The sequence below is a fragment of the Lipotes vexillifer genome, unplaced genomic scaffold (assembly GCF_000442215.2).
Source record: "Lipotes vexillifer unplaced genomic scaffold, Lipotes_vexillifer_v1.1 scaffold854, whole genome shotgun sequence".
Classification (NCBI taxonomy): domain Eukaryota; kingdom Metazoa; phylum Chordata; class Mammalia; order Artiodactyla; family Lipotidae; genus Lipotes; species Lipotes vexillifer.
This window is the reverse complement of record NW_006791376.1, coordinates 298,393-318,588: the sequence shown is the minus strand read 5'-3', so window position 1 is coordinate 318,588 and position 20,196 is coordinate 298,393. Positions and strand designations below refer to the sequence as shown.

The following is a 20,196-nucleotide window of genomic DNA, read 5'->3' as shown; positions in this document are numbered from 1 at the left end:
CAAGTGGCCTGGGGGGAGCTGGAGTCTGACTGCTGCTCCTGGCTTCATGCTCAGCACTGGGGAAGGAGCTGTGAGATCTAGGCTACAGGGAAGATAGATTCAAGGCTCTCTGCAATATCTTCACCAGTCACCACTGTATGACCTTGAACTGGTCCCTTCTCGACTCTATGCCTCACTTTCTTCACTTGTAACCTGGGGGATGGATGCTGTTCTTCTTTTCCCAGCACCCCCAGTCCTAATCCTATCAGAGTTTTCTCTCTGCTGAAAGCACAGGGTAGAGCAGGCGACCTTAATTTGGGCTCTGGAGTTTGGAAGGCCCACCCCAGCCTGGTAATGACCCAGTAGGGGGACTTTACGGCATTGCTCTAAGGCCAGGAGTCCCTTGGATGTCTCTGAAGTGAGTGGTCTGGAGGCTGCTGAGGTGAGGACCAGCGGTAGCAGCTGCAGGGAAGCTGGGAGCCAGGCCAGCCGCGAGTTTGCAGAGGAGCCAGGGTTTCTGCTGGCTGAGGTCTCATCCACCCACTGGGGCCTGGAGGAACCCCGGCCATCTCAGGGAGGTCAGCTTTCCCTCGAGGCTTAGGATAAGAATCCTCAGGCCTGAGAGGCTCTCTGGACCCAGTGTCCAACCTCCGCACCTCAGTGATTAGGCTCTGTAGCTGCAGAGCCAGGGGTGGATCTTGTTTCTTCCAACGGGCAGGCAGGTACCCTTCTCACACTCCTGTCCACCTGGGGCCAGACCCCTGCTTCCCATCCGTGTGCTCACCTACCCCTGTATCCATGGAGGATCCTAGGTCTGCTGAGAGACACCCAATGCCCCCGTGGATTCAGAACTCCATTTGTGGGTAACACACCCCATCTGTCCTGGACTTCAGTGTTCCTCCACAGACACGTTCTGTCTAGAGGACTAAGGTTCTGGTAGGAGAGAGATGGCCATGTGGAGAGTACTGGGTGAAGAGGGGGTGGGGGCAGGATTGGGGGGTGGCTGGAAGGTTGAGGGGAACGGAAACTCCCCTTTTGCTTTTTATGGTGACAGGGACCACTTTGACTGTCTGGACAGAGAGGTCCTGAGCTGGGGCAGGGTGACGGGGACCTAAGCAGGGGGGCCTAGAGTCAGAGGTAAGGAGATGGTCAGGGAGGTGAACCCAAAGGGCCCAGAAGAGACCCACACTTTTGTTGCTTCTTGTTTTGTTCTTACTGAATGCAGAAATTGAGGCCCAGTTAAGTCACAGGGCTGTCAAACTCCCAGACCTCCAGGAAGGTCAGGTTGGGAAGGGGGTGGGGAAAGAAGCACACAGAACACTGGCTCGGAGGAAGACTTTATATTTCACCCCCATCTCCCTGCCCTGCAGCTAAGGCAGCACCGTGGCCCTAGGTGTGCAGGGGCCAGTGGCCTGACCTGATTAGTGGCTGTGGCCATGATTGCCATGGCTGTGGCCGTGGCCTGAACCACCCTCCCTGAAGCCTGGCCCGTGCCTGTGGCCTACTCCTGGGGGCGCCGTCTTGTGCATCTCCTCGTGGGAGGCTTCTGTCAGCTTGCCCACCAGCACGGAGAACTCCTGGAAGTTCAGCTCCTTGTCTACATCTGTGTCCAGGTCCTCCATGATCTCGTTTATGGCTTTGTCATCCTTCGTCTCCTTCTGCCGGTGGGAGACACAGGGCAGTCAGGGCTGGGTGTGGTCAGGGCTAAGGACGGGGAGCACAGCAAGTGACCCGATGGCAAAGGCAGAGTGACGCCAGGCTCCTGGGCCTCAGTTTGAGCATCTGCTGGACACTTTCTGATTCCTGGCCACCACAATTCTCTCCATTTTACAGGAGAGGAACTGAGGTTGAGTGACTTGCCTGAGGTCACACAGTTCATAAGTACAGAGATGTCTCCTCATTTGGTCCTTATAACAATGATAGGGAGACTTGGAATCTTCCTTGAGGAAGACTTGAGGAAACAGTCGTACAAACGGTAATTAGCTTGTGCAGATTGACAAGGCTTGGGAGCAGAAGGGTGGACACGCACATTCCTATCTGGCTCAGAGCCTGGTCTTGTCCCGTTCCCTCTACTCCTATTCATGCCACGCCCTCCTCTTCCTGCCTCCCCCCTCCCTCTCCAGGTTACTACTTAGTGACTCTCATTTCAGCCTGCATGGTGGGGAAGCACCCGAGGGAAACGAGATGGCGACAGAGAGCAGTGTGGTGTGATAAGTGTGCAAGGGGGGCATGAGGGGAGGTGAAGGATCCAGGCCCCACTGGGTTCCAGCCCCGCCTCCCACTGGCTGGGGCACCCCCTCTGAGGCTTCTCCTGGGAACCTGCAGGTGCCCAGCTCATCTCCCATGCCCTTCCCACTCTGCAACGCTTCAGCGTGATCTGCTTTTTTGCACCTTTGGCCTCACCCTGGCAGATCACTCGCTCCTGAGTAGCCCATAGGAGGGGGTCCAGCTTCCCATCCTGGCCTACCTGCTCTGCATGTGGGGCGTGGTGGATGGGGTGGGATAGGGGTCTCACAAAGGAAAACATTGCCCACACAACCTCTTGGCTGTATCCTCTCTTGTCCACCCTGACCGAGCGTCCTGCTTGCTGAGGTCTGCAACTTCAGGGAGCTGTCAGCAACCCCAGTACCTCCGACAGCTGTGATTCTCCACCTTTCCAAGGTGGGGAGGGGCTCCAGGCAGGGCTGGCCACCTATCCCGGAACATCTTGCTCCAGGAATGGAACTGAGACTGGGACCTAGATGCCCCACCCTTCTTAGTCCAGTCCTCTGTGTCCCCAAAGTCACCAAATTTGTAAAGAAAACAAAAAGATCCTGTGGAACGAATCCTCCTTTTCTTAGAGCTGCCTAATCATGTTCAGATCAGGGAAATAAACTAACATGTTACTGAGTGCTTTGTACACACTGGTGCTGGGCTGGGTCCTTTCCCACATGCTGTTCATTTGTTTCTTACCAGAGAGCCTTTGGATTAAAAAAGCCCTCTGGGGTCTTCCACTCCAAGTCCATCTGAGGCTTACAATCTCATTGGCTTCCTGCCAAGGGTAGTCTTCACTTGCTTCCCCCCACCAAAATTCAGGTCTCAACTCAAATGTCACCTCCTTAGAGGGGCCCTTCATGTCCATTTAACTAGTCACCTCTCCCCGTATCCAGCCCACATCACCCACAGTGCTCTTTCTGTTTTTCTTTCAGGTACTTATTGGCTGTGGATCTATCTGTGTTCTTGATTGGTCAACACATTCGTTGCGTGTCTCTCCCATCAGGACAGTGGGTCCCGGTGGGCCACTACATGCCCTGCCCAGGATGGGACCTGGCACACTGCACATGCTCAGTCTGTTAGTGCCACCTAACATGGACCACCTCTAGTGACAGTGTCAAAATCCTGTTCCAAACATGGAGCCCACTGCCTCTGGAGGCTAGGTTGAAGGGGCAAGAACTTTTTCCTTGACCATTGCAGATTGCACCCCTATTCTCCATCCTTAGCCCAGACTGTCTGGGTCAGTTCTGACAGGAGTCCAGCCCTACCTTGAGAAAGTTTGGCAGCTCTTTTTTCACCAGCTCTTTGAATTCTTTCTTGTTCAGGGTGTCCGGGGGCTGCAGCCGTATAGAGTACTGGTGGAAGATATTGATGATGGTTTCTATGCTGCTTTCCAGCTGCGACAGTTGGTCAGCCATCTTCCTGCACTCTGTTTGAGCAAAGGAGAAGCAAGAGTTCTGGTGCTTAGAAGAAAAGACCATCAAGCTTCCTTGACACCTCCTACTGGCTGCACGCAGGAATGAAGGGGGAAACAGAATAAAAAGAAAGCAGGGGCTGCAACAGAACTGGGAGATGACCCTGTTCCATACATGGTAGGAATGGTTTACAGACCATCTAGGGAGTGCTAAAAAGGAGAACCTTTGAGGAGAGGAGGCTGCAGCAGAACATGACCTAAGAAAACGGGAAGGAAGCTTTAAAGTGAGCAGTCAATTGAGGAGGGCTTCCAGGAGGAGGTTTGAAATGAAGATGGGTGAGGGGAGTAAAGAGTCAGCAGGCAGGCTCCGGCCCCGGGGAAACTGGCAGCTCACTTACCCAAGCCCAGGAGTCACACAGAGGGGTTTGACAGAAAGATGGGGGCCCAGTATTTATAGGCCTCTGGCTGAGAAACTCAGCCTTCTTGTGGGAAGATTGCTTCACAGGTAAGCAGTGTGGTAACCCTGAACTAGGCTGTGTCACTGCCAGGAAGGGGGCTGGGCTGGGACAAGAAATGTTGACAAAGCCCTTTTTGCCTTTTTGTGAAATTCCAAGCCCTGGCCTGGAGCTGGTTTGGGAGGAAGCTTGTTGGTTAGTCCACTTCCCCTCCACACCACAGCCCTGCCTTCCCTGAGCAAGCTAGCAAGCTGCCTCTCCTCTGGCACCCCTCTCTCCCCGTGTCCCCGCTGAGGTTGTGCCTTCCCACCTGCAATAGCCAGTGTCTGATGGTGGGCTGAGGACCCCTGAGGTGGCCAACCCTCTCTGTCTGGGCAGCCCAACAAGGATGGCCCTGCCAAGCCCTGCGATGAGTGCTCTTAGGAGGGCGAGGGGCCTGCCCTCCATTGTTTGGGCTTATGGAGGAAGCACAGACAGCAGCCTGCATCCGTCCATCCCAGCAGGTGCCCGGGGCGCCTCTCCTGTGTGTGTCAACAGCGCCCTCTGCTGCCTGTACCAGGGCACATTTCACTCTGGACCAAGGATCTCAAGACACAAGCTTGCAGGAACTAGGGACCTGGAGTAAAGTGGTGAAGCGGGGTGGGCTGGAGAACACCAAGAGCACCATCAGTAGCATGACTTGTGACAACCGACATGGGGCCTCAGGGTTGGGGACACTAGGGAGTGGTGAGGACTGTGGCAAATAAGAGCATTCCTAACTTGAAGGGGCAGCTGGTACTCAGCCTCAGGGGAAGGCGGCCACGTGGGAAAGTGGATCAGGTGTTAATGGACCTCCCAAAGGTCCAGGGAATCTGAAATTTTATGTGAAAACTCCTGCTTATAAGATTCGTCAACTAATTTTTTCTTTTACATCTTTATTGGAGTATAATTACTTTACAATGGTGTTAGTTTCTGCTTTATAACAAAGTGAATCAGTTATACATATACATATGTTCCCATATCTCTTCCCTCTTGCGTCTCCCTCCCTCCTGTGCTCCGTATCCCACCCCTCTAGGTGGTCACAAAGCACCGAGCTGATCTCCCTGTGCTATGCGGCTGCTTCCCACTAGCTATCTATTTTACGTTTGGTAGAGTATAAATGTCCATGCCACTCTCTCACTTTGTCACAGCTTACCCTTCCCCCTCCCCATATCCTCAAGTCCATTCCCTAGTAGGTCTGTGTCTTTATTCCCGTCTTATCTGTAGATTCTTCATGACTTCTTTTTTCTTAGATTCCATAAATATATGTTAGCATACGGTATTTGTCATTCTCTTTCTGACTTACTTCACTCTGTATGACAGACTCTAGGTCCATCCACCTCACTATAAATAACTCAATTTCATTTCTTTTTATGGCTGAGTAATATTCCATTGTATATATGTGCCACATCTTCTTTATCCATTCATCCAATGATGGACACTTAGTTTGCGTCCATCTGCTGGCTATTATAAATAGAGCTGCAATGAACATTTTGGTACATGACTCTTTTTGAATTATGGTTTTCTCAGGGTATATGCCCAGTAGTGAGATTGCTGGGTCATATGGTAGTTCTATCTGTAGTTTTTTAAGGAACCTCCATACTGTTCTCCATAGTGGTTGTACCAATTCACATTCCCACCAGCAATGCAAGGGTGTTCCCTTTTCTCCACACCCTCTCCAGCATTTATTATTTCTAGAATTTTGATGATGGCCATTCTAACCGGTGTGAGATGATATCTCATTGTAGTTTTGATATGCATTTCTCTAATGTTTAGTGGTGTTGAGCAACCTTCATGTGTTTGTTGGCAATCTGTATATCTTCTTTGGAGAAATGTCTATTTAGGTCTTCTGCCTATTTTTGGATTGGGTTGTTTGTTTTTTTGTTATTGAGCTGCATGAGCTGCTTGAAAATTTTGGAGATTAATCCTTTGTCAGTTGCTTCATTTGCAAATATTTTCTCCCATTCTGAGGGTTGTCTTTTGGTCTTGTTTATAGTTTCCTTTGTTGTGCAAAAGCTTTGAAGTTTCATTAGGTCCAATTTGTTTATTTTTGTTTTTATTTCCGTTTTTCTAGGAGGTGGGTCAAAAAGGATCTTGCTGTGATTTATGTCATAGAGTGTTCTGCCTATGTTTTCCTCTAAGAGTTTGATAGTTTCTGGCCTTACATTTAGGTCTTTAATCCATTTTGAGCTTATTTTTGTGGATGGTGTTAGGGAGTGTTCTAATTTCATTCTTTTATATGTAGCTGTCCAGTTTTCCCAGCACCACTTATTGAAGAGGCTGTCTTTTCTCCACTGTACATTCCTGCCTCCTTTACCAAAGATAAGGTGACCATATGTACGTGGGTTTATCTCTGGGCTTTCTATCCTGTTCTACTGATCTATATTTCTGTTTTTGTGCAAGGACCATACTGTCTTGATTACTGTAGCTTTGTAGTATAGTCTGAAGTCAGGCAGCCTGATTCCCCCAGCTCCGTTTTTTGTTCTCAAGATTGCTTTGGCTATTCGGGGTCTTTTGTGTTTCCATACAAATTGTGAAATTTTGTGTTCTAGTTCTGTGAAAAATGCCAGTGGTAGTTTGATAGGGATTGCATTGAATCTATAGATTGCTTTGGGTAGTAGAGTCATTTTGACCATGTTGATTCTTCCAATCCAAGAACACGGTATATCTCTCCATCTATTTGTATCATCTTTAATTTCTTTCATCAGTGTCTTATAATTTTCTGCATACAGGTCTTTTGTCTCCTTAGGTAAGTTTATTCCTAGATATTTTATTCTTTTTGTTGCAGTGGTAAATAGTCGTGTTTTCTTGATTTCACTTTCAGATTTTTCATGATTATTGTATAGGAATGCCAGACATTTCTGTGCATTAAATTTGTATCCTGCAACTTTACCAAATTCATTGATTAGCTCTAGTAGTTTTTTGGTAGCATCTTTAGGAATCTCTATGTATAGTATCATGTCATCTGCAAACAGTGACTGCTTTACTTCTTCTTTTCTGATTTGGATTCCTTTTATTTCCTTTTCTTCTCTGATTGCTGTGGCTAAAACTTCCAAAACTATGTTGAATAAGAGTGGTGAGAGTGGGCAACCTTGTCTTGTGTCTGATCTTAGTGGAAATGCTTTCAGTTTTTCACCATTGAGGATGATGTTGGCTGTGTGCTTGTCATATTTGGCCTTTATTATGTTGAGGAAAGTTCCCTCTATGCCTACTTTTTCCATGGTTTTTATCATAAATGGGTGTTGAATTTTGTCAAAAGCTTTCTCTGCATCTATTGAGATGATCATATGGTTTTTCTCCTTCAATTTGTTAATATGGTTTATCACATTGATAGATTTGCGTATATTGAAGAATCCTTGCATTCCTGGAATAAACCCCACTTGATCATGGTGTATGATCCTTTTAATGTGCTGTTGGATTCTGTTTGCTAGTATTTTGTTGAGGATTTTTGCATCTATGTTCATCAGTGATATTGGCCTGTAGTTTTCTTTCTTTGTGACATCCTTGTCTGGTTTTGGTATCAGGGTGATGGTGGCCTCGTAGAAGGAATTTGGGAGTGTTCCACCCTCTGCTATATTTTGGAAGAGTTTGAGAAGTATAGGTGTTAGCTCTTCTCTAAATGTTTGATAGAATTCGCCTGTGAAGCCATCTGGTCCTGGGCTTTTGTTTGTTGGAAGATTTTTAATCACAGTTTCAATTTCAGTGCTTGTGATTGGTCTGTTCATATTTTCTATTTCTTCCTGATTCAGTCTTGGCAGGTTTTGCATTTCTAAGAATTTGTCCATTTTTCCAGGTTGTCCATTTTATTGGCATAGAGTTGCTTTTAGTAATCTCTTATGATCTTTTGTATTTCTGCAGTGCCAGTTGTTACTTCTCCTTTTTCATTTCTAATCCTATTGATTTTAGTCTTCTCCGTTTTTTTCTTTATGAGTCTGGCTATGGTTTATCAATTTTGTTTATCTTCTCAAAGAACCAGCTTTTAGTTTTATTGACCTTTGCTATTGTTTCCTTCCTTCCTTTTTCATTTATTTCTGATCTGATCTTAACAATTTCTTTCCTTCTGATAACTTTGGGGAATTTTTGTTCTTCTTTCTCTAATTGCTTTAGGTGCAAGGTTAGGTTGTTTATTCGAGATGTTTCCTGTTTCTTAAGATAGGATTGTATTGCTATAAATTTCCCTCTTAGAACTGCTTTTGCTGCATCCCATAGGTTTAGGGTCATCTTGTCTCCATTGTTATTTGTTCCTAGGTATTTTTTGATTTCCTCTTTGATTTCTTCAGTGATCACTTCATTATTAAGTAGTGTATTGTTTAGCTCCATGTGTTTGTATTTTTTACAGATCTTTTCCTGTAATTGATATCTAGTCTCATAGCGTTGTGGTAGGAAAAGATACTTGATACAATTTCAATTTTCTTAAATTTACCAAGGCTTGATTTGTGACCCAAGATATGACCTAACCTGGAGAATGTTCCATGAGCACTTGAGAAAAATGTGTATTTTGTTGTTTTTGGATGGAATGTCCTATAAATATCAATTAAGTCCATATTGTTTAATGTATCATTTAAAGCTTGTGTGTCCTTATTTATTTTCATTATGGATGATCTTTCCATTGGTGAAAGTGGGGTGTTAAAATCCCCTACTATGAATGTGTTACTGTCGATTTCCCCTTCTATGGCTGTTAGTATTTTCCTTATGTATTGAGGTGCTCCTTATGTATTGAGGTGCTCCTAGTTCAATATGTTGAACTAATAAATTCAGGAGTGCACTAATAAATGAAGAAACGAGTGAGCGTGAAATACCCACCGGTGTGTTTGTTGTCCTGTCACTTTCTGTGGAGATGTTGACTGTGACCATATAGTGCTGATTAGCATGAAAGTGAATGGGTGGGGGGAGAATAGGGTGAGCAGTTGGCAGGAGTGAGCAGCTGGACAGGGCTTTGAAATAGAAGAGAGTCCACACTTGGGGATCCTGTGTTGGCGGTGGGTTCCCTCATGTCAGAAGGTCATGGCGGGCCCCAAGGTCCCAGGCTAACCCGGGCCTGGGTTGATTCCAGGGCTGAACCGTGGAGGTCCCGACCCTGGCAGGCTATTCCTGGCTTGATCAATAGGTGCCCAGACCCCAAGGCCAGAGGTTGGAAGGAGGGGTGGTGGGAAGTGGAGTCTTCTCCTTGGGGAGACTCAGCCCTGGGCCTGGGTGGGTCAATAGGTGAGAACAGCAGGTGGAACCAGTGCAGCCCTTTGAGGGAGGTTTTCTGTGGACCCCCGGCCTCAGGGTGACTCTGCAGCTCCACTAAGGGCAACTCATGCAGATTTGGGGGTGTTCCCTCAGAAGGGTCCGTTTAGGGTCTCAGGAGGCTACCCCACCCACTGTAAGGTGGGAGTCCCTGAAAATCCCTGTGGAGACACATTGTCCTATTGTACTTGTGCAAAGGGTCATGTGGAGTTTCCTCTGTGAAGATTCAAGTTCTCTGGAGACCAGAGCTGCAGACTGTGGAGCATGTTAGGGGATGAGCTGAGAGTGGGTGAGGGGCTGCAGAGTCTCAGTTTGTGGGGGGCTTCCTGGGTGGGTGACAGTTTGTTGCTGAGGTAGGGGTGGTGAGTGAATGGGCCCCCTGGCCACAGGGTGGGAGTAAGTTCTAGTGATGAGGACACAGTGTGTGCGGCCTCCTGGGATGTACTTTTCTACTTCTCTGCTCCCCTCCTGCCCCTGCTGGTGAGGCCAGTGGAAAGGAGTGGGATGGGGGGCTGTTGGTGAGCGACCTCCATCCACAGCCTTCAAACTCCTGGAGCAGATCTGTCCCCACGGGCAGGACATTCCCAGAGGTGACCCTCAGGTCTCACAGGCACAACCCCTGGCTTTGCCGGGTTTCCTGGGGACTGGGGATGAGGAAGGAGCTCAGGGAGCCTTGGGCAGCCATGCCCTTTCCCAGGGAGGAAGTACCGGGGCTTCTTCGCAGGGCGGGTCGCCTGCTGTCAGCACCTGTCTGGTCTCACCGAGTCCCTCTCGATTCTATGGATGGTGGACAGAGCTCCTAAGAGCCTCAGAGCTCCGCCCTTCTCCTCTTCTCCCCATTTGGCTAGGGCTCCCGGCCTTCCTCTTCTCTCTGGAAAGCCAGGGCCCAGTCTCCATTCCCGGGGAGGGAGTGCCCTCTAGTGTCAGGGAGAGAGAAGGCCGAGGAGGCAGCAGCTGGAGAAGGAGGGCAGGGCCAGAGACCAAGCCTGAAAGGAAGGCACTGCCAGCCAATGAGGGGTGAGCCAGCTGCAGCCTGACCTGTGGGGCTGGGACAGCGAGGGACCCACAGGTATTTCTGAGTGTGTGTGTGTGTGTGTGTGTGTGTGTGTGTGTGTGTGTCTTCTTGAGAAGCCCTCTCCTATTGGAGGGACTGGACTCTATCAGGTTAAAAAGTTAACATAGTGGAGAAAGTTTCCCTGATCTCCACTCTTGAATTCTTCCTCCAAGTAAGAAAACTTTCCCTATCCTAAATTGTTCTAAATGGGTTTGGTTCTACCACACCTGGATCTTTCTTGCCAAGGCTCTGGGTCCTGGGGTTACCTGTACCCAATTTCTTCCCTTTCTGTCTAACCTGGAATCCCAATCTATTATGTCTCACTTGTCTCCTATCCTAATATTTCATCTTCATTTTAGGTACAGAGGATGCATAGCAATGTGAGCCACGGTGGCTAAACTGTGGCTGCAGCCTGTCCTGCCAGCTCGGTGTATGCAGTTGGAGGTGGGGGTGGGAGACCCCACCAGTCCCTGCCCTAGTAAAATGAGGGGTTGGGTTCAAGCCTTGCAATTTCAGCTTATGATGTGACAAGCTTGGGACTCCACTCGCCTCGTTATCATTCATGGTTGGGAAGCACCATGGCCAAGTGACCAGGGTGTAAACCTCCTATTGACCAGAATTGATTGCTGGTTTCTAGGTAGCTTTGCAAGAGGCCAACTTCTTTCCTGGGAGGCCAGCCGACAGGGCTTCCAACTTGGGCAAGTTAATCCTTGCCTCTCATTTGGCCAATGAGAGAGGCTCAACACTTTCCCACATGTTCATCAGGTGCCTGCCCTCCTCTGTGGCTGGCTGGTTTGTCAACAGGACACAGTTTTCTCGAATGACTGGATTCCTGGGTGCTAACAGCCAAGAGATTTCTTGTCCTGATCCAGGAAGCTCCTATATGCTCATCTTAAACTGGGGTTCTACACATTTTCCATCTGGGAACTATTGATTATAATATAAAATCTCTGGAGGCCAGTGATCTGCCCCATTTTATCTCAAATCTCTCTCTATAGTTTCTCAGTAGGATAATTGGGAGAAAAGTTGATGTTTTGGTTGACATCTCAGGGAATTGATATTTCATTTGGATTGAGCCCAAGAAAACAACTCATTTCTGACTGAAACAGCAGAAAATATTCCTGCCTGGCACAGCAGAAAATATTCCTGCAGCTGGAAAGGACCACAATAATCCCAGAGTTTAACCTCTTGTATCCTTGTTGAGAATCTCCACCATCAGAAACTCAAGCTGATTGTGGAGAAGTTCCAGGCAGAGTCACTGGAGTCAGACAGATCTGCCCCTTCTAATTGGGTAACTTCGGGCAAGTGACTTAAACTCTCTGAAGTCCAGTTTCCTGATGATAAGTACAGGTCTCATAGGTCATTGTGAAGATACTTAATGGAATAACTATGAAATCCTCAGCAAATACTTGGAAAATAGGATGTGACAGTAAATGGTAGCTGCTATTATTTATTACTATTCTCACTCAAGAAGAAGTTAGGTGAGCATCTGTCAGGGATCTTTGAAGGATGGAGGACCGAAATGGATGACTTAACACACGTCTGACTCAGATAGCGCTGGGGATGAAGCCCACCCCTCCCCCTATTGTAGTTTGCTCCTCTGAGCCTCAGTGTTCTCACCTATAAAAATGGGGTTAAAAATATCTTATAGGAATTTTATAAGGATTAAATATAAAATTACAGCACTAGATGTAAAAACATCTACACATGGTTTATTCATAATAGGTACTCAGGGATTTCAGAAATTGTTATTATCTATGCTGGAAGGCCTTAGATAAGGCACTGGGCTCCTAGGAGGGACCAAGAGCTCTCAGGGTAATAGGAGGCTGGTGATGGTGGTGGCTAAACAGAGGTGTTAGCACCCTCACCTTTACTGAGCACCTGCCGAGGGTCAACCCTGTGCTGGAGACCCTGAGAAGCCTCGCCAGGTGCTGGCCCCAGGAGGTGCACAGGTTTGGCGGGGAGGCAGACGGGGGCCATATAATGGGGTGGGAGCCCTCTTTGAAGGGTTAGGACGGTCGGACTAACTGTCGGTGTCTCTCCCAGGGCTGTGGTCTATACTCTCCCTGTTGGTGACCTACTTCCACAGGAGGATGCTGCTGTGGCTTCTTCTCATCTCTGCTCTGGATCTCGGGGCCTGGGGTGAGTTTCTTTCACTGGGTCACAAGTGCTTTTGGCATCAGCCCCAGCCTGGTTTCATTTGGAAATCATCCTCTCCAGTGTCCTCACTCCTCCCCCTAGCTATGTTCCCCTTCAGAGCCTGGCTCAGGTGCCGCCACGCCCTGCTGAGATGGGCTCCCATCCTTAGCAGCCTCTCCAGCCTGCCCAGCACACCTTGGCTTCAGTTTTATGGTCAAGTATTTGTTCCTGATGATTTCACAGAAGGACAGAATCTCAGAACCATGGTGGAGACCCTTAGCAACCTCATCTTAAAGACAGAGAAACAGGCCACATTGTGGCAGTGACTTGCCCAAGGTCATCCGACAATTTTGGGGTGGCTGTAGAGTCTAGTGGCTATCAACACAGCTCTGGGGTCAGACAGCCTGGGTTGGAATGCAAGTCCACAGCTTAAAACCCATATCGTCTTAGACAAATAACCTCTCTGAATCTCAGTTTCTCATCTGTATAGAGGAAGTAGTTGATTTGCTTTGCTTATCTCACAAAGTAGTTTTAAGCCACAAAGCTGATAGTGCCCTTGAAAATGCTCTGTACATTACAGAGCCAGCCTGTGAGAGGTGATGTGGGTGACATTGCTGGTTCTCGTGGCTATTGCCCCCATGACCTCTGGTACCGAATAGGCAGAGGGGGATGAGGCATGTTCGTGATGATTAATCCTCCATTAATCCTATCTAAAAAAATCTAGTTTGTGAGGGCAGTCACAACGATCTGTAAATCTCTGTATTTCAAGAACCTTGTCTGGATCACTAGGTGCTTAATATATGAATACATGTTAACGTGATGATGGCCCTCTTGGTACATGACACTCTGATCTATTAATATGTATACGAGTGAACTGGGAAAGGCAGAGCTGCTCAGATGAGGAGGCAGGAGAGACTGCACTGAGTCTGAAATGGAGGGAGGCTTGGGAAGGATGGGGAGAGTGAAGGCCTCATTGGGGCAGATGAGAAAGGCAGAGGCCGAGGGAGGCCAGATGCATCCATGGTTTTCCTCTTCTTTGTTTCCTAGAGGAAGTCAGGTGACTTGGGGAGGCAGAGAGGCTGTTGGCTGGGGGGGTAGGGGGGATGTGGAGCCTCTGCCTAAGAGCTGGTCCAGGTGTTCTCCGAGGACCAGCACCAAGTGCAGTGTTCCTTCCCAGGGGATTCCCCACAGTTGTCTTGGAATGAAACCCAAGCCAGAGGGCTGTCAGAGGAGCTTCTGGACCTGTTTGTTGGCATCTCACAGCTCATTCTCAAGGGTCGCAGTGGTGAGGCTGTTTGGGGGTGGCCTTGGGCTTCTTAGGGGGCCAGAAGTATTCCTCAGGACGTCACTATGGCTGGGCTGGGTGGGTGGGGTGGGGTGGAACCCCAACTATTTCCCTGGATTGTCCTGAGTCCTTAGGCAAAGGTGGGTTCCAGGAAAGAGACGAAACCCAGGGAAAAAAGACAAGGGTCCCAGTCCCCAGCTCTCATGGTGGAAACCCTGCATCCCTCAGAGAGCTCCTGGGAGCCCCCAAGTAAGGATAGTGAGGGAGAGCTGGGGCCGTCCTGGGTCCTCTGTGGGGCTCTCACGGCCCTGCCCACAGTGTATTTTCATCTGAAGGAGGGAGACCCATACTCAGTGTTCATGGGGCTTCCTGTGGGCTTTGCCGGGTAGAGTGAGGAGAGTGGTTTGTGGAGAGTGGCAGAGCTTTCCTCAGAGAGTCATGTTCTGAGCGGACAGCCGATGAAAGGCAAGTCAGACACCGGGGCAAATGCCAGTGGGCACCACGCATCCCAAGGCATCCATGCTGACGTGCTTCCTGAGAAGTAGGCTCAGAACCCCGGGGTTGGGTGGGGGGTGCTGCTGGGACTGCTTTCTGCAGGCAGAGAAGAGGTGAGGATGGGCAAAGTCCTCCAGGGAAGTACAAGGAGGAAGTGTTTGGAGAAAAAGGCCACTTGACTTCCCAGCCTGAGTGTGGAGTCTGCATGGGGATTCGTTTTACCCTAAACAGGATATGGAGATGGGAAGGGGTGGCTGTGGTGATGCAGGCCTCCTCCTGGGGCCTCTCCCATCACAGAGGACCCAGGGTGGCCTGGACAGCCTGCGGCGGACACGGGCAGGAACTTAGTATGCCAGCCTGTGGTTCCCCCTCGAACCCCCCACCAGGTGCATCCACCGTTGTCTCCCGCAAGGAGTGGGGGTTGAGATTCCTGACCTGCAGGGCCCAGCTGACCCGGCCTGTGGCCTGTGTCATCATGGGCCAGCTTACGGGGATAAAGTGCCAGGAAAAGTATGTGTGCAGCTGGAAGCTGCGGGGCCTGCAGTCCCATTCAGTCTACAACACAGGCTGGTGTGATGTGGCCTACATGTAAGAGGCTGATGGGGTCCCTGGAGCCCACATTCGAGTTATCCCTCTGAAGGGGCCTCCTGCTCCCCCTTCTCTGTTTTTCTTAATTTCCCATTCATGTTGCTTTTCTAATGAACAAAAAAAATGCTAAACAAACAAAATCCAAAATCCCCCAGGGGTCATGAGTAAGACAGCTCTGAGCCATGTATGTCGATGTGGTCTTAGCCGCTGGGAGCTCCCGGAAAGAAGCAAGAGAGGTCTTGTAATGAGTACAGTCGCCCCCTTGGGGCTCAAAGAATATTTCAGTTTACAAAGGTCTTTGCAAGTATTACTCAAGTAGGCTCTCCCAGTCACTCTGAGGAATGGGCAGGAGAAATGTTACCATCCCTGTGTCACAGGTGAGGATGCTGTGGTCTGGAGAAGTTAGAGAATTTGCTCAAAGACACTCAGCAAGGGAGCATGGACCCAGAACTATTCCCAGACTGCCTCCTAGTCCTGCCTTGTTCCACTTCTGCACACAGACAGGGCTTTTACCCCGAGAGGTATCAGGTACCCTGAAGGGCCACCTCATAGTGAGACTGGGATCCCATAGGAGATATCCCACTGGTGATGCAAGGAGGAGGGCCCCGTGTTAAAAGCAAATGTGTGAGGCAAGGAGATGCTTCCGTTGTGTATTGAGTACCCCCTCTGAGGATTATCTGTGGAGTGGAGGCCCACAACCTCCTCTTTTCCCCTCAAGAATCAGAATATATATGTATTTGTAGAAGAAGACAGAGAGAGAGAGAGGGAATGGTGCTCTCCCCCCTGAATTCTAAAGACAAACATAAATGCTTTCTGAATTATCCACTTTGGAAAGGATAACCCACGTTCTCTTCTTGATTTATTTTTAGCTGCAAATAAGTAAAAGCAGTTTGAGGCCCCTGTTTTAGCCACCAGAGCCCCTGGGGGCCAGGGTGGGGGGTCTTCCCGTCCACCCTCTGTGGATGCTGTATTCACTACAGCTCAGCTGCTGTCCCTACCACTAGTGCCCCCACCGCCCGCCATTGTCACTGCTGTGTTGTCTACTTCAGCCACTGCATCTCGAAGTCAGGTTTTTGCAGTGACAGTGTAACAGTCTCCAGTTTGTACCTTGCAGCTTCTGTAGCCATAGGGGCTATTTTCACATTGAACTGACCAAAGGCTGCAGGGACAGAGCAACCTGTTGAAAGTACTCCAGCAAAGCCAGGGACATGGCGGACACCCTGAGGCCCCAACCTGGTCCTCAGACCAATGTCAGCACAGGGTGGGAGGTCAGCCCTACTCCATTCTGGGTCTCTGGTGACTTCAGGGAAGTGTTCTTTCTGTGCTCAGCTTGCTGTGGAAATTCATGACCTATTAAGAGCTGAATATGGCAAGAGTTGTGAAAACATCAGTTTTGAAGGCTGTAACTGGAAAGTGGAGGACGAGAAATTTATAACGAGGAAGAAAGAAAGGAGGAGGTAAAACAACAAAAAAATAGATACATTGGCTTCAGAAAATAAACTGAGAAAAGGAACATCCTAAACAAATTTCTGTGCTAAAGAAAAGCTTAGGAATTCCTAAGGAGAAACTGAAGAAAAAGTTAACATAAAGGAATCCCTGAATTCAGGTTGATTGTTTTCAATGTTCAAGTGCTTGGTCCTATAATTTAAAAACATGACGAATGAAAATGCCCTTGAAAAATGTCGAACTAATGTTCTCAGGTTCTTGAGAGTCACACATGTGAATTCCACTTTGAACCAAATGAGTATTTTAAAGTGAGGTTCTGGGAGACACATGTAAACTAAGTCAAAACAAAATTTAAAATATATTCTCACATCTCTTGGAAGTCTAAAATGCGTTATCACCCTCCCTCCCACCGTCATGTCATTGAAGCATAGTATTTTTGAGCCTCTAGAACCCTTTTCCCTTCTGAGGATGGGTGTGAAGTTTCCTGTTACAGGAATTTGCCATTAAATCATGTTTCCTTGCCTGGCAGCTTCCTGGTTGGGAACAATGGCAGGGTGTACAAAGGTGTCGGCTGGAACATCCAAGGCATGCACGTCCAGGGCTACAACAATGTCTCCTTGGGCCTCGCTTTCTTTGGCAATAAGCTAGGTAGTGGTCATCCCTCTGTCCCTCTGCCAGGGAGTTGCCTACACTCTCTTCCTCTGCTCTGTTGTCTCAACACTCTTGTCTTTTCAGCCTACATCATATTGTCCTCTTTGATGATGGCCCCTCTCTTGAAGTTCTTTTCTCCTTTGGATTCTATGACATGCATTTTTTGGTTCTCGTTCTCCTCTCTGGTCTGCACCCCTGTGAGACTGCTGAAGCCACCACTGACACTGCTTGAGTTCACAGTTATTGCCATCACTTCTGGAGTCTGAAGTTGACCCTGAGGCTGGGGCTTCAGAGGCAGGAAAACATGGCTTCTCTCTTCCTCCAGCATCTCCCATTGGTAGAACCCAAGCAGTGGCCAGCAAGCAAGCCTGGGAAATGTAGTTTTCAGGTTTCCAGCCCCCTGCAGAACAAAGGAGATCACAGAGCAGCAATGGAATTAAGAGCCAATAGATAAATAACTGGCACTTGCCAGGACCCTCATCTGCCAACTGGGGCTAGTAATAGCATTTATCTCAGAGGTGTTCTGTGAGGATTACATGAGTTAATGGATGCAAAGAGCACTTGGCCACATGTCTGATTGTAGAGGCTACTAAGTAAATACTGTCACCCTTTTCTCCATGCTGGGGCGTTCCTGACGTGGTCAGGTGGGCCTCCCTCTGCATGTAGCTTTCACTGTCTCCCAGTGATTCCACCTAGAGATGGAGAGGATAAAGTTTAGTTTGGCACTTGGAAGAGGTCACCAACTTAGCTTCTAAGAGCTGTGTGCAAGTACTTCCTTGCTTTTCAGCTCCTCTGTCCTGGCTACTGGGCCAGCTTCTGCTCTTCCCACCCATGAGTTATTCAGGCTCAGGTGGTCATCTTTTCTCCCCTCCAGGTCTAGACCAGGTTGGAGCTTCTTGCTGACAGTTCTGTGCTCCATGTCATCCTCTTTCAGGCAGCAGGCCCAGCCCTGCTGCCTTATCAGCCTCAGAGGATCTGATCTTCTATGCCATAAAGAAGGGTCACATGTCACTCAAGTATATTCAGCCACTTCTCTTGAAAGAAGAGAGCTGCCTGGTCCCTCAACAGCCACTGATGCCCAGGAAAGGTAAAGCTCCTCAGTCCTGCCTCACCCTCCTCCCAGTTACCACCCAACTACAGTAGGGAATGATTTTTCTTACTGGTGTTCATTGGTTTCTTGGACCAAGAACATCTCAGGCTGAGATCCGGAAAATTCTAAGAGGGCACCTTGCTGGCCTCCTCTCCTTTCCACTAGAACCATATGGCCATGGAACCATACTTGACATAAATATATATGTACACACATTTTCACTCTATTAGCAAATATTTATGGAATACCAGCCACTCTTCCAGGTACTGAGGATGCAGCAGTGAACAAAACAGAGAAAACTGCACATTTCAGTGGAGAAAGATAGAAAATGAAGAAGTCAAAAAGTCAAATATGTATGATGTCAAATGGCATGAGGACTCTGGAGAAGAATAGAGCATGAAAATGGGGTGGGGTAAACATATATACATATTTGTGTATATTACATGAATACACATAGACATACACAATCTCTGTCACACACACACGTACACACATACACAGACACATTTCTAAATGCAAAAACAAGCCAAATTACAATATGACCACAGCACTGAGAAAAATTTGAATTCACAGATTACACTGACATGAGTATGAATATTCCAAGAAGTGGGGTAATGAAAATTATGCATTATTTTGGAATGAACAAGCAGCAACCTAAAACCAGTACAATTATAAGCACTTTCAGAAGTTTAACACTCTCTGCTAGAGTGGACCTTTTCTTGGACTCAAGGATACTTTTTTTTTTTGTGGTACGCAGGCCTCTCACTGTTGTGGCCTCTCCCATTGCAGAGCACAGGCTCCGGACGCGCAGGCTCAGCGGCCATGGCTCACGGGCCCAGCTGCTCCACGGCATGTGAGATCCTCCTGGACCGGGGCATGAACCCGTGTCCCCTGCATCGTCAGGCGGACTCTCAACCACTGTGCCACCAGGGAAGTCCTCAAGGATACTTTTTATTAAGCTTTCTTAGTTGTAAATCTCTAAATGAAGTTTCTCTTGCTTTCAGACAGGTGCTATCTTCAATAATGATAACTGACATTTGTAGAGTTCTTTAGAGATTTCAAATTATTTCCATATATGTGTGATCAGTTCAGAGAGTCAGCTGATTTCTGCATACTGGCCCTGTTACATAAGTACACACACCTGCATTTAGTTGCAATGCATATTCAAGCATGTAAGTATACTTTATTTTTTGAATAAAATGGCGATGCCTCTGTATGATCAACAGTCCTTTCTCTTCTGTTCATATGCTGGTTTCCATAGTTGTTATCAGAACCTGCAGAATTTGCCTCTGCCCCTTGCTCCAGCCACCTGGCCCAGACAATTGTTATCGGGACCTTCCCAGAATCTCACAGAATCCCACATGTTAGGATGTGCCAGTGGGTGTCAGAGGTTAGGGAAATTGAGGAGTAACCAGTCTGCAGTTGTGAGATTGTCCACATGTGGGCCCAGGTGAATTCCCATTGCCTTGGTTTTTCCCCTCACCACAGATTGCCCCAATATCATCACAAGGTCAGCTTGGAAAGCCAGACAGACACACTGCCCTACAATGAACATTCTGGCCAAATATGTCATCATCATCCACACTGTTGGGGCGACCTGCAACATATCCATGGACTGCCAGATCTGTGTCTGAGATATACAGTCCTATCACATGGACACACAGAACTTCTGTGACATCGGATATCAGTAAGTGGGATCGGCGGAAACTTGACCCTCATTTTCTTCAGGGCTGTAGGAAGGAAGGCTCGGGGAGGGAGCCAGTATTTACCGAGCTCTTCCTTTGTGCCAGGTGCTTTACATAAGACATCATATTTTTATTTGTGCAAGTTTCTGGACTGAGCATCTTTCATTTTTTAATTTTTGGCCATGCCACATGGCATGTGGGATCTTAGTTCCCTGACCAGGGATTGAACCCACATCTCCTGTAGTGGAAACGTGGAATCTTAACCACTGGACTTCCAGGGAAATCCCTGGACTGAGCACCCTTCAGAGCATAGCAGGGTTGGTTATCTCCCGTGGGTGTGTTCTCCACGAGTGGTTGGGAAGACTCTGAAAAGAAGACTTAAAACAACAGTGATAAAGCAAGAGTGTGAGAC

General features: G+C 48.2%; 2 protein-coding genes across 2 annotated transcripts; one reads left to right on the top strand and one right to left on the bottom strand.

Annotated features, from left to right (window-relative positions):
• Nucleotides 1-1,400: 1,400 nt before the first annotated feature.
• On the bottom strand, nt 1,401-3,650 carry LOC103072235 (protein S100-A9). The gene is made up of 2 exons (XM_007464383.1): nt 3,501-3,650; nt 1,401-1,637 (listed from the first exon to the last, which is right to left on the bottom strand). Exons 1-2 carry the CDS (start codon nt 3,648-3,650, stop codon nt 1,401-1,403), a joined length of 387 nt encoding a protein of 128 aa, XP_007464445.1.
• An 8,848-nt stretch (nt 3,651-12,498) lies between these two features.
• Nucleotides 12,499-19,790, top strand: LOC103071965 (peptidoglycan recognition protein 3). The gene is given in 6 exon segments (XM_007472249.1): nt 12,499-12,547; nt 13,722-13,829; nt 14,711-14,912; nt 16,888-17,006; nt 17,944-18,096; nt 19,588-19,790. Coding segments are annotated over 6 exon segments (834 nt in total).
• Nucleotides 19,791-20,196: the final 406 nt, after the last annotated feature.

What these genes read in the sequence shown, in the direction of transcription:
- LOC103072235 (XM_007464383.1), bottom strand. Translation starts at nt 3,650, where the DNA reads ATGGCTGACCAACTGTCGCAGCTGGAAAGCAGCATAGAAACCATCATC. An exon ending in AGCTGCCAAACTTTCTCAAG is followed by an intron (nt 1,638 to 3,500) that starts GTAGGGCTGGAC and finishes TCCCACCGGCAG; the next exon opens with AAGGAGACGAAGGATGACAA.